This window comes from Paramormyrops kingsleyae, chromosome 14 (assembly GCF_048594095.1).
Source record: "Paramormyrops kingsleyae isolate MSU_618 chromosome 14, PKINGS_0.4, whole genome shotgun sequence".
NCBI classification, from domain to species: domain Eukaryota; kingdom Metazoa; phylum Chordata; class Actinopteri; order Osteoglossiformes; family Mormyridae; genus Paramormyrops; species Paramormyrops kingsleyae.
In genome coordinates this window covers 2928118-2941020 of record NC_132810.1, presented here as the reverse complement: position 1 = coordinate 2941020, position 12903 = coordinate 2928118, and the positions used below count along the sequence as shown (strand labels likewise).

General features: G+C 41.6%; 1 protein-coding gene across 2 annotated transcripts; it reads right to left on the bottom strand.

Annotated features, from left to right (window-relative positions):
• Nucleotides 1-1388: 1388 nt before the first annotated feature.
• On the bottom strand, nt 1389-6921 carry zfp36l1a (zinc finger protein 36, C3H type-like 1a). Of its 2 annotated transcripts, none has more exons than XM_023827453.2 (2): nt 6747-6921; nt 1389-5061 (listed from the first exon to the last, which is right to left on the bottom strand). In XM_023827453.2, exons 1-2 carry the CDS (start codon nt 6798-6800, stop codon nt 4045-4047), a joined length of 1071 nt encoding a protein of 356 aa, XP_023683221.1. In that variant the 5' UTR covers nt 6801-6921; the 3' UTR covers nt 1389-4044. The 2 variants fall into 2 exon arrangements, with proteins under 2 accessions (XP_023683221.1, XP_023683222.1); XM_023827454.2 differs by lacking the exon at nt 6747-6921 and adding an exon at nt 6240-6413.
• Between the last annotated feature and the right edge of the window lie 5982 nt (nt 6922-12903).

Genomic DNA, 12903 nt, shown 5'->3' with positions numbered 1-12903 from the left:
TCTCACAAACAGGAAGTGGCCCTTTTCATGTCAAGCATACTCGTTCTTTGATTAGACACACCGGAAAATGCTGCGTGGTTGCACAGCACAGTGATACTCACCTGGATTCCAATGGATATATAAAAAGTTCACAGTAAGAAGACATGCACACACAAAAATATTCATATGGCAACCATTATGCTTTTAGACATTGCAAATGAAACATTTATATCAAATGATGCAACACTTCTTTAACGCAAAACATCACTACTGCCCCTTCAGTCACAGAGGTCCTACTACTGCTATATAAAAAAAGTGTCTCAAAGTGATATCTCACATAAACCAGGATTCAGGAAGAACTCTTATTCATGTTATTAGCCACAAATATTAATGTTATGTATAAAAAAGAGTTTGATATTGGGGAGCAAAACTTACTAATTTTAATACAAAAGTTTGTTTGTTGGGGAGACGGTGAATATTTTATATTAGGATATGGGGAACAAATGCAAACCCTAACCCTAACCCTAACCCTAACAAATGCGGTTATGGATATCAGGAATACTGAGGCACCTCTGAAAATGAAAATTCCTGATAAACTGAAATGCTTACTTGTTTCTTTCAAAGGTGAATTTTAGTTATTTTTTAACAAGAGCATTAAAGATAACACATTCTCATTCTCTGCAGAAAAGTTAATGCTGATCAAGTAGCACCAAACACGAAGACATTCTGAGCATCTTGCTGCTTGCAGAACCAGTCTCAGGTAAACACAGTAAAAGTCGAGCCACAAATGCACAGAGGCTTTTCTGGACAAGTAGAAACTCAAATACACCCCCAGTCACCTGAATAATCACAAATAAAAAACGGGAGGCGTGTCTGTGTATTGTGGGATCTTTCATGTGCAGATAAGGTCACAATCAATGATTCTGCAATACAGGCCATAATACTAAATTTCAAAGTCCAATTCAGATCAAACCTGCATTTCTTCTTGTATACTCAGGAACATGTTTTCAACTGAGCGTTCCAATAGTTCTACAAACAACGTATAAAATATCGTCTTTGTCCCTTTTTACAAAGGTGATCAGAGCTGTACTTAGAAAATAAACAATAAGCTGCAAACAAATGTTTGGTCAAACGAAACGTCATTTCCTAGCAGCATTCCAGAGGAAAATTGACCCCAGAAGCCTTATACATAATCTGCATTCTCATTCAACCTCGTTTGACATAACATTCATTCAGTCTTAAACAAAAACTGTTAAAGTTTGTTGTAAAATATTTTAAACAAAATCTTTGACAAATCACAATTAAGAAAAACTATTATTCAGGTGATTGAAGGCTACAGCCCTTCATCCAACAGAAATGCACGGCAGGGGGAAAAAATACACTGGAAGATTATTTATACACAGACCAACTTTTCTCAAAAATATGGGGTTTATTGGTTAACTGCAATCAGTCAATACAAAAAACTTGTATAAACTCACACATAGAAATTACTGTAGTGAACAGCAACAGCTGTAAAACAGAAATACATTCAACAGTTCACTTTCTTTGTGTCAGTCCTGTTAACCTCTCCATCCTCAGCTACAAGGAAAAACAGAACATGGAATTAATGTCTCCCTCACATCTCTATGGAAAAAGGCAGAATGTGTTGGTTACCTGGAATGTATTCGCATGAGGCACTTAACTTCGGGGTGAGGGTGAGCCCACTCTAAAAGTAGTATTTATAACGAACATGATATGTACAGGTTTGGTCACAGCTACGGCCTACGACCAAAGGGATTGACACTTACTGATTATTGCCTTGCCAAATAAAAAGCCTTAATGTCGCAGCTAAAGCCTCTGACAATTAACCTACTGGCAATCATCTTTCCACTTAGTATACATCTAGCTTTAGAAATGCACTTAATGGCATAATCTACCTTCCCTCTTGGCCCAACAGAACATTCTGAATTGCATAACCCTACCAAATAGCATGTGTGCATCTTTTCTGAATACAATCACTGCAGCCTGCATCATATCTCGAAGGTATTCAAACCAGTAAATGGAGAATCAAGTTCATTTGTAATTTATAATTGTAAGCTTATAGGTTCCTCAATAGAGAAACTGGTCGTTACATTACTATCTTTAGACTTTACTTACAAAAGTGGGGCCATATATATGAATAACCCTTCAACCTACCCACTTCTCCAATTCTACTGAAAGGAGATATTTCTGCTACAAGGGTACAAAGAACTGCATCAAGCTACTTACCAGCTTCATTAAAACAGAAGTTACTAGAAGCTTGCATACTTTGAACATATGGGGAAACTACCCCAGCTACGTTGGGAGGTTATTAATTAGTTACCAGCTGGTTATGACAGGGTGAACCTGAGGGAGTATACCATTTAGGCTGAAGAATAATTCCAGGAAACATATGTACTGGGTTAAGGAAAGTCAGTCCTAAGACCTGTCAGGTCAATCCGGGAATAATAATAATAATAATAATAATAATAATAATAAAACGTGGCAGTAATTTTCCTCCAATTTTGCAGTCCAACATCAGGAGAAAAGGGAACGGGAAATGGAAGGGGAAAAACCTACAATAAATAAAATGCTTTTTTTTTTTTGCTTTAAATTAAGTTTCATTTTAACAGAGTAGTTGCAAACAAGTCTCAGTATAATATATTAAACTGTGAAAAGGAAAAAATGACGTCTTCACAATCTTTAGATTAATGTGAAAGATCATAATTTAACATAAAAGAAAATATATTCTATTGTTTCATTATCCAGATAAATACAAAATTAACAAAAAAATGCATATGATCGGCAATAAATATGTTTTTGATAAGTTAAATAAGCAGTGACAAGCAAAACCTTCCATTGAAAGTTTTCCAAAACAACCATAACAGTAACAATATTAAAAATTATAAAAAATAAAGCAAAACAAAACCAAAAAAAAAAGCTGAATGGAAAGGGGACAAAGTGCTCCATGGAGCAGATTCTACAAGAGGACAGGGAATGCAGGGGGATGGATTCCACAGGGGGAACAGACCACACCAGCAGTTTAGGCTAGCGCTCCATTACCAGATTACATGTCAAGATTCCCTTCTACACACAACCAGTGACCAGCAACAGGAGGGAAAAAGGACAAGTTGAGAGAGTGCATAAAAAAAAGAAAAAGATTTAAAGGCATCGTGTGTTTTAGGTTGTTTGTGTTGTGGAAGAGGGGAATTGAGCTCGTAGCACCAAAAATAGGAGTCTTTTCCTGGCTGATTCTGGGACCTGGTCTTGGTCGGTGAAGTCCTTCCTGCAGGCTTTCCTCATCCACTAATTCACTACAAGGCAAAGCACATATGGGGGCTAGAATGCTATGCAAAAATACAGAACACAGTAGTCCAACAAATCCTTTGTAGGTAGCCCCAGCACTTTGAGAATGTCCAGTCCTGTGGCAGAGTGACTAAATCGGAAGTTAGAACTACAGCCTTAATACATGTTGGCTACCTCAGGAAAGGGGACGTGAAGGGGCAGCCCCAGGGCAATCATCCCCCAGGGCAAGACACCTGCTGCACTGCTACAAGTCAGAAGAAAGGGAGGCAGTCAGGGTCTGGCCAGAGTCACAGTCCAATACCTTACCAACACCATTCACATTCTCTTTCCAGGCTTTTCTTTGTTTGGCACTAAAACAAACAGTTGGGATCAGGGATACATAGTTGGTGGCAGTAAAGGTTAAAAGATCCATGTTTATTGCTTCTGTTAAATGATTAAGCTTCCCTTAATTTAGTGACTGTCCTTTAGAAATTTGTGGAGGTGGGGGTGGGTTGTATGTACATGTGCAAGCATTCCTTCTCTGGTCAACTAGACTCAAAACAAGAAATACTTGGGAGTAGACCTTTCATCTTATTGCAGGTATACAATAAAACACCACAAAATCTGCCTTGCTCCTCTGTATACATCTAGGGCTGGGAGGAAAAAACAGGGAGGGGTGGGGGAGGAAGGGTTTAAGATTCTGGGAAGGTAAAAACAAGGACTGGAGGTAGAGGGGAGTGCCAAAATCTACTTTCTTTCCATCTCAAAACATGTGCATGTGATTTAGTCATCAGAGATAGAAAGTCTACTGAATATTGGAAGGCGACGGGTGGTGTCCAGGATGGGGGACTCTGATCCACTCAGGCTCCCCGAGCTGCTCTGGTAACCTTCCTGGTCAGAGAGGGAATTGGGAGGACTGGGGGGAGGTTCAAATAATGGCGGCGAATCTGACAACGGCCTGAAGTAGTACGGTGTGGATGGGGAGGGGGGTCCTGGAGTAGGAGGCTCAACACTGGCAGGGGCACCCAGGCTGGGACCAAACAGGTTGGCCAACTCCTGGCTAGAATATGTGAAAGGGTTGCTGGGCCAGTCGAGGTCTTCGCCGGAGAAGATGGGAGGCGGGGTGACGGAGGTGGGGCTGTCCTGCGAGCCGCCGGCACTGGAGAAGCCCGCGAAGCTGTAGCTGTGCTGCAGGCGTGGACGCTCCAGCTTATTGGAGGCGGAGAGGGGAGGAGGTCCCCGGCGCTCGTCGGCGTTGTGGATGAAGTGGCAGCGGGGGCCGTACGGGCAGAATCCGATGGTGTGGAAGGTGCGGCACAGCTCTGTTTTGTATTTGGGGTGGCGGCTGAGGTTGCGCAGCTCGTGGATGCCGTGGGCAAACTGGCACTTGTCGCCATACTTGCAGGTGCCGTTCTCCTCGAAGGGTCGACACAGCTCCGTCTTATAGCGGCTGGAGTTGACCTGGGTGCTGCTGCTTCCGCCGGGGCTGCTGGTGCACTTCTGCAGGAGGCGTTCCCCCGTTTCGGAGAAGGAGCGATCCCGGAAGCGGTTCTCCTTGTTGCTGCTGGTGGGGAGCGGCTGGTCCATCTTGAGGAACTGGTTCTGGTTGAACTTGGAGCTAGGTAATGTGACAGAGTGCCTGCGCTGGTACATCCCTCCTACTGATGGGGTGCCCACTGCTTTCCTGTCCAGCAGGGTCCCAGTGGGGTTAGAGATGGATGGACTAGCACCAGTGCATGGGAGGGACATGGAGTTGGGGGTGCCAAGAATGTTGTTGTTGTAATTCAGCATTTTGTTATTCTGTAAACAAAGAATGGGTTCAATTATTCTTTGAAATAAGGATGTTGGCAGCCTAACTCAGGCAATGCCCACATACATTAGGGACAAAGGTTTAAACACAAGCACATATATATGTTTGTGTAATGTATAAGTACTTCCAACCCCGCCAAGTATTCTTTAACTATGTAAAACGACTGAGAAAATACTGTATATTGTCTAACCCTATATGACTCATGGGGGGGGGGGACGTGTATGGGAACGAAAAAACAAAACAAAACTAAAAAAAAAGTTGTTGCCCAGCTGCAATACCAACTGAAACATAAGAACAGACGCATTTACCTGTGATAACTCAAACTGAAGAGGTTTCTTTTTCTTATAACAATCATTATACTACATTTTTATTTAAAACTCATAGGACTTCTAATAATTTAAAACCGGACTTTTTAAATTCCACCGCGTCGCCAGAGTTTAGTCAGAGTTGAAGCGCTTCTCGTTATCAGCTTTTAATAAAATCCTCCCCCAGACCCCCCCCCCCCCCCACCTCATTCAGAATCTGACCAGCAACGATATTCGAATAAAAACACAGCCGCCAATTCATAGCGCACGCAAATCGCCATCCGTTTTAGTCTTTCTTTTAATCAGATTTGAATGCCATTAGTTAAATTACTTGTAAACAGCATTTAGGCGAAGCTATTCACACAGCAAAAAACAAACTTAACGTTCAGCGACGTCGTATTTTAACGACACGAGTTACGGACTTCTCTAAACAAGGCGCTAGTGCGCGAAGCGTTTGCCAGCATGAATGCAGATTTTGAGTAGCTGCTAATTCGTGGTGATTTAGAGCCGCCGTAAGCGGCAGGAGATGCCAGCTCGACAGTGCAGCCAGAGTCGGGGACGCGTTAAAACACACGCAAGGGTCCGCGGATCAAATGTTAAATATCACACGGAATAAGGCACCTCGTCCCAACACCCGATCGAAAATAAGGCGCCTCGTACCAACACCCGATCGGGGGCTAAGAGCCAGTGTTTCTGCAGCGTTAATTGCCTTTATCCTGCGAACTACGTGTCACTAAAACGGTCTGGATGGATTTCCGACATGCCACGCTACATCCTGACATTAAATAAAGGCGATCCCGAACGAGGCAGGATGATCGATCAGCCCGACACTGTAAGGCAGCAGCCGGCGCGAATCCACCCACCTCGCCCGCGTCTATAAAGAGGCTGCCGGTTCAGTCCCGGCGCGCCGCGCTCCTCAGTACGCAGCCTACGCACCATTCAAAACCTCACGGCCCCCATCAGATTCCCGAAGTCCTGCGTACGGTTACGTGTTAAACTTTACGCAAAAGGTGTAACGTCATGATAAACAAAGTATTTTAAGTAAAAACAAGACGAGAGCACGGGGGGGGGGGGGGGGGGGGGAGAAGCTCCAAAATACCACGGAGGGCTCAGTCAAAGCACGTTAAACACCAAGTAAACAACTTTTTTCTTTTAAAAAAAAAAGTTTTAACTCTTCTTAGCGAAAAGGACTAAACGACACCCGAGTCCTACCGATATTCGAATAGGCAGCGACACTGCAGTGTTTTAAACACAAAGGCACAGTGACGCGCAGGTCGGCAGCTCGGATAAACCAGCTTTTAAAACCCCGATTAACAAACGCTAACTGAGCAGTGGGGCTGCGACCCAAAATGCGTCTCGTTTCTAACTACCTTGTTAATCACGTCGCCGAAGTCGAAGTAAGGTGACACCACAGCCGTCGTCATCTTCGTTGGGACGAAAGGTTAAATATAAAATTATTATAATAAAAAAAATAGCTAAAGTTATAACTCACTGGCTGATTAGGTAGCACCTTAACTTATATACTTTAGCTCCGAAACCCCACCTCTTCTCCCTTAAGTCCTGCGCATTTCCTGCGCGTTTCGTTTCCTCCCCCGGCAGGAGGAGCCTGACTTTGAGTGACGCTTTTCATATGAATCTACTTTCTTTTTTTTTGCTACGCGATTTCTTGCAGTGGTATTTCTCTCTCTCTTTCTATCTCCCCTCTCTCCCTCTTTCTATCGCCCCCTCCCTCCAGTTCGCATCAGCGATGAGAGGAAACCTACTGCCGAACTTTATTCTACTTTGTTGAAATTAGGTCTTTTGATGCAGTCAATAAAAAGAATAAGAATCTTTTATGCATGTACTATACATATTAATTCACTCGTTCTAAGCAAGTACGGCGTGATTTGAGGCGCGTCTCGCAGCCTCTACATACATGCGCGCTTCCTCATACCGCGGATCGTGACTGGGGTAATTTTAGCGGAGGCATTTATGTTTACTACAGTATAGCCAGCTCCAGTAATCGGAAGGCACTTTATATATTTCAGAACTTTTATTGTATTCGCTTTCTTAACGGTGTCATTTAAGTGAGATTGTGTAAACAGTAGTATGAGGGAAAAAAATAATATTTAAAAGCGGCGACAGATATACAAAATACATAGTCTTGCCATTTTATAAAAATATTTATGTCTGTAGTTTACTTTCGTCGTGGCTTAATGCTTAGATTGTATGGATTTCCAAACCGTATAGCCTACCTACTGTATGATTAATGTGTTTTAATTGAAGGGTTGAAACGTCATTTATGGGACTTTCCGGTTCTATCACCGGGAAAGAAAACTTAACTCATCCTACATGGATATAGATTACTTGTGTGGTTGCTTATTGCGTATTAAGTTTAGTCTTAACGATTTACTGCTAAGTAAGAAATGTTAGAACAAGTTTATGTTTGAATTTATATATGAAGACAGGCAACTCTAGGAATTTCCATAGATTTATTAAGATTCCTATTAATATCGTCAATACTTCCCGTAACTATTGAGTAATATGCACATCTAAGAATGATTATAGTAGAGGCACGTAGAGACCATGCTAATCAAAACTATGAATGAACTAGGAATAATACTTAAAAAATCCGCCTCACCCACTGTCAGCGGTATTGCATAACAAGCAGATGTGCATTTCAAGAATAATTTGTCTAAAGTATCCTCATCGTTTAAAAAGTTGTTAAGATGTTATGGCCGGAGTGGGAGATTTATAGAGGAAATTTATTACAAAAGGAGTAGTCCCCTTGGGATGGGGGGGTCGGTGGGCTAGTTCCAATGGAACCAAAACACTTCAACTAAGGAAACCTTGATATTTTACAATTATGATTCATAAAGATTTTTTTCTGAGTGGTGAAACTGAAACGTGATATCCACATAACCTAAAAGGGCCTTATTTCTAAATATGTAAATATTTGTGTTCGAAAGTTGGTTATTGGAATTAAGAAATATATTAGCTTCCACAAGTTGACAGTCCTGTTCATTGCCACTGATCCTTACGAACTGAATGTGTCAGACCGACTGACAGACTTTTTTTTAATCTCAAGGTATTTCTCAGAATTATAACAGTTATATTTTGACTGCTGTGCTATGTATGATTGCTGTGCTCATTGTCGGTGTCACGATCGCCGACAAATATATGCCATGCCAAAGGGGGCAGTCCAGAGCCCAAAAACCACTGAAGTTGTTTCCCGGAATCTTTGGAAAGATACGTGTTGCCTACATCCCTGCACAAACTGCGCAACCGCTTTAATAGATAAGAAATTCTCAACTTCCAGTCATTGCCTAGACCTAAAATCTGTGCCTTTCCCACAAACCAACACTGCAAAATGATGTATGCGATTTTGTTCTGTTTTATGGTTTCTTTGGAAATGTCGACCTTCATCTCCATTTTCAGGTCTAAAAGAAGCTTCCAGCATGACAGCTGAAGAAATGATTTCTGCTTTAACATATCGTTATTCCTCGGAAATCACCCGACTAAGAAGTTGGGTACACATGGGATTCATGTACTGTCATTATCTGTGTAGCAACACCAGCAGGACGCTATGGAGTAAATTATAAGGAATGGTAGTTATTAGTATGTTCAAGGTAAAGTATAGGGTGTCACGTACAGTATAGCGATAAATAGATGGAGGTTTGCGGACTGTGTTCGTTAAAGAGTGTTCTAACAGTACAACTGTACTACGTGAAGTGCACTGTAATCCTGCAGTTCCTTTTATGTCCTGTGAGTGGTGCTCAGTTTCCCCTTTCTTTTCCAATGCTGATCTCACTCTTGCTCTCAGCAGAAATATGGAAACAGAAGGTTCTATCATGCAGATCTGCACTCACAGACAAAAGCTCTGGAAGCCCTCATCACAGATTGATAGATGTCCTGTTTGTTCTTGTTTTATGGTTATCCCAAACACTATATAGGAAAGTAAGTGTTTCCTATACTTATGGTTTGATAGACTGCTAATCCATTGCTTAGTTACATGTAGAATAGTAACAATGAAACTGCAATAAACTTTGTAATAAACTGATAGTAGTATTTTGCAGCAGTTTTGGTTTGAACCATGACAAGACGCTTTTTATATCTGTAATAAGACGCTTTTTACATCGAATGCATTGTAGAAAATGTATCGCAGGAATGCATGTCATTGACCTGGGTTTGTGTGGTTTGAAAAGGAATCAATGTGCCGTGTCACTTTTATAATCTCCTGCAGAGTACTCCATGCACAAGGCTAAGAGACCTACGAAAATAGAACGGTCTCTGCCTCACTAGTTGCTTCTCTGTGCAAGGTTGTTCCATGGAGAATTCCCACATTCCACATGCATGCCAAGCTATTAATCTCAGTTCCAAGCCTGACTCTCATTCCTCCAGTCAGTTGCAAAGGATGTTTGGCTGTTACAGGAATGACCCAGGAAGAAGTCACAGCCATAGATCTGAGGCTGCTTTGTGGCGTTAATGTCAGACTGATTAGGCAGGTTATCACCATCCACAAGGCTCACTTTTCCCTATGACTGACCTCTGGCCAGCCTCAGCCTGAGCTACTGTACACTGTCAAAATACCTGTAAACTCACATTGCATTTCTCTGCCATGTCCCAGACCTTTGTACCAGACTGCAATTTACGTAAATGTAATTTACTTATGGCATAACATTTTTTTTTCAGTTATTCATGTCTGCCCTTTGCTTCTCAGTGTCAGAGTCTCTAACCAGTATCTCTTAAGTCAGATGCTGATGTCACGTATAAGATTCTTCTAGATTTCCTATATATTTGGTCCACAAGTGTGTGTGACAGTCTTCGGGATGGAAGTCACACAAGTATGAAGAGGCCTAGAATTCGCCCATGGAAAATTTGACAGGGTTAATTTAGACAGGACCGCTTTCCTTACCTGGTTATCTCGAGCTGTTCCGGGAATAATAATATTCACAATTCAATTGCACTTTTTTTTCCAAAGATTTTATCTGATGAAGCAACATGCAAAGTCTAGAACTAGTTTTTGCTGCTGCCATTTTTTTTTAATACTACAGTTTCAGGAAACAACGGCCTTGTTTCTGGACCCCGAGACCATTTCTGAATCTGGCTATCAGCTACACTACTGCCAAACAGATCATATGGACAGCTGTTGTGGGAAGTTTCACAGATTCTGATTACTTAGGAACATAAAATGCTACTAATACAATGTAATGTAGGGAATGCTAACAATATCTTCTGTATTATTAGTTTGGCATGGTTTGGCACTGTTCTTTTATGGAATAGATTGCAGCCTTTCTGCATGTCCTGTGTTTGGGTCTTGTTACTTTGTTTTGTAACAAGAATTTGTGTAATAATGTCTAGTGTTTCTTGGTGAACTGCTTGGTGCATCAAAACAAAAATGAATGAACAGAAATTATCATACAAATAAAATACTCTGTGTTAGGTACCATTTTACTATTTGTGCCTGCTCTGTTTCTGCCTGATAGCGTTTCCAACACTGCTATTGTTTATGCAATTAAGTCAAATGGTAATTATTTGTATTCTCCTTTCAGAAACAGATTCCATTCCATTCGTCCCTTTTCACCTTGGAGGTGAAGCTCAATTGGGAGTCTTTTTCCTTTTTAAATGTGTTATATTTTATCACCTTTTTCATTCCAGCTCACGTCGGGGATCTGATTTCTGTTTGCCTTCTTCTTGTGCAGAGGCAGATGTGTTTTGAAGGGAAAAATAAAAAATGAATTGACCATAAAAGCCTGCCCACAGTGTTGTTAGTGGTGCACCACTGTCTCTCTCTAGTAAAGTTGTTCCTGTGTAAAAACCCAAATGACCGAGTTCTGTGTTTCTCTCTCTCCCATGTCACATGACATGAACCCCAGACATGGTCTCTCTGGCACATGCACTATGAAGAACCAGACAAAATAACCCCCCCACCCTGTACGATTCGAAGACAACCAGTACCCAAATATTAATGCGTAAATATGCAGGCCCCCCCCCCCCACCCCGATCAATTCCTAAGACAAAATGCTAAATCTGTAAGGTAGGAAAAATACAGATTTTCCTGGCAGTTCAGAATGTAAGTTGATTCTGTGGCACCGCAGACGTCACCAAAGCACTAAAGCTCAGGTAATTAGACTGATTATCTCCAGATGAAAGGGCTTAGTTGGGATTCGACCAGGAGCACCCCTGCTCCATCCAACAATCAACCCCTTTCCAGTTGGCATGTGTACTTTCAACATAATGCAACATAAGATGAAATGAGAAAAGAGAAAAGAGGATGAAAACAGGAATGATGTTGAGTCTCTGGTGGGAGAAAAAAAAACTTCAAAAATAGATTTTGTTCACGTACTGCCCGTGTGCATTCCACTGCGTTTAAGAGATACAGTTAAGGGCATGCAATCCTATGCTGCTTCCCAATCTGGGTTCATTCCACTGCATTTAAGGGATACAGTTAAGGGCATGCAATCCTATGCTGCTTCCCAATCTGGGTTCATTCCACTGCATTTAAGGGATACAGTTAAGGGCATGCAATCCTATGCTGCTTCCCAATCTGGGTTCATTCCACTGCATTTAAGAGATACAGTTAAGGGCATGCAATCCTATGCTGCTTCCCAATCTGGGTTCATTCCACTGCATTTAAGAGATACAGTTAAGGGCATGCAATCCTATGCTGCTTCCCAATCTGGGTTTCGCGAAAACACTTTTCTATTTAGGACATTCGGAGGAAGGGAAGAATTTCTATTTCAGCAAATCAACAAAGGTGCAGAAGGACAATGACAAGAGCACTGCGTACCAAACCACGGTTAGAAGATTTGCACAGAGAGAGAAAATGGAAGAAGGAAGTGAGCAAAAACAATGCAGTGAAGGAAGGGAACAAAAGGCAAGAAGAATAATAAATATGGGAGAGAGCGAGGTCCATGGCTAAGGTTTGGGACATGTAGAGCCTGGACATATATGGAACTGTCATGACGCAAGGCCCAGGTCACAGCCCTGGCTGCTTAGGCTGAAACGAGATATTCTCCTCCTTTTTAGTAAACCCAGAAAATCAATGGGCACCAGGAATGTGCAAAGCTTCTTCAATATTCATCCCCCCCCCCCTTTCTCTGCATCTTCTATACCATCTGTCCGCAATACAGATGCCTATTTGATCCAGAACTTTCCTTATGGTTATTGGCGTACTTGGATTACACTTTTCACGTATGCAACATTGACTAAGGTGAAGAAGTTATACTTACTTTTATGCTCAGTCTCTTTGCATGTAAACCAGCAAATGTTACGTGTTGTTTAGTACAGTCGTGGAAATGGGGAGTGCTCACTTTACCTTAGAATTTCACTTCAGTTACAATGTGCTAAATTACACACAAATGCCTCAAGGACCAAAACTAAGATACTACCCTCTGATACCAAATTCATAATCCTTAAGATCTTAGTCACTTTTTTCCCCAAATTGACATACTTTTATAATCAAAGACTAAATTTGTGCTCTTTCCATTTTCTAAAATATTGAAAGTCACACAACTGGATGATTATGATTCACCGCGGTCGGTTTTG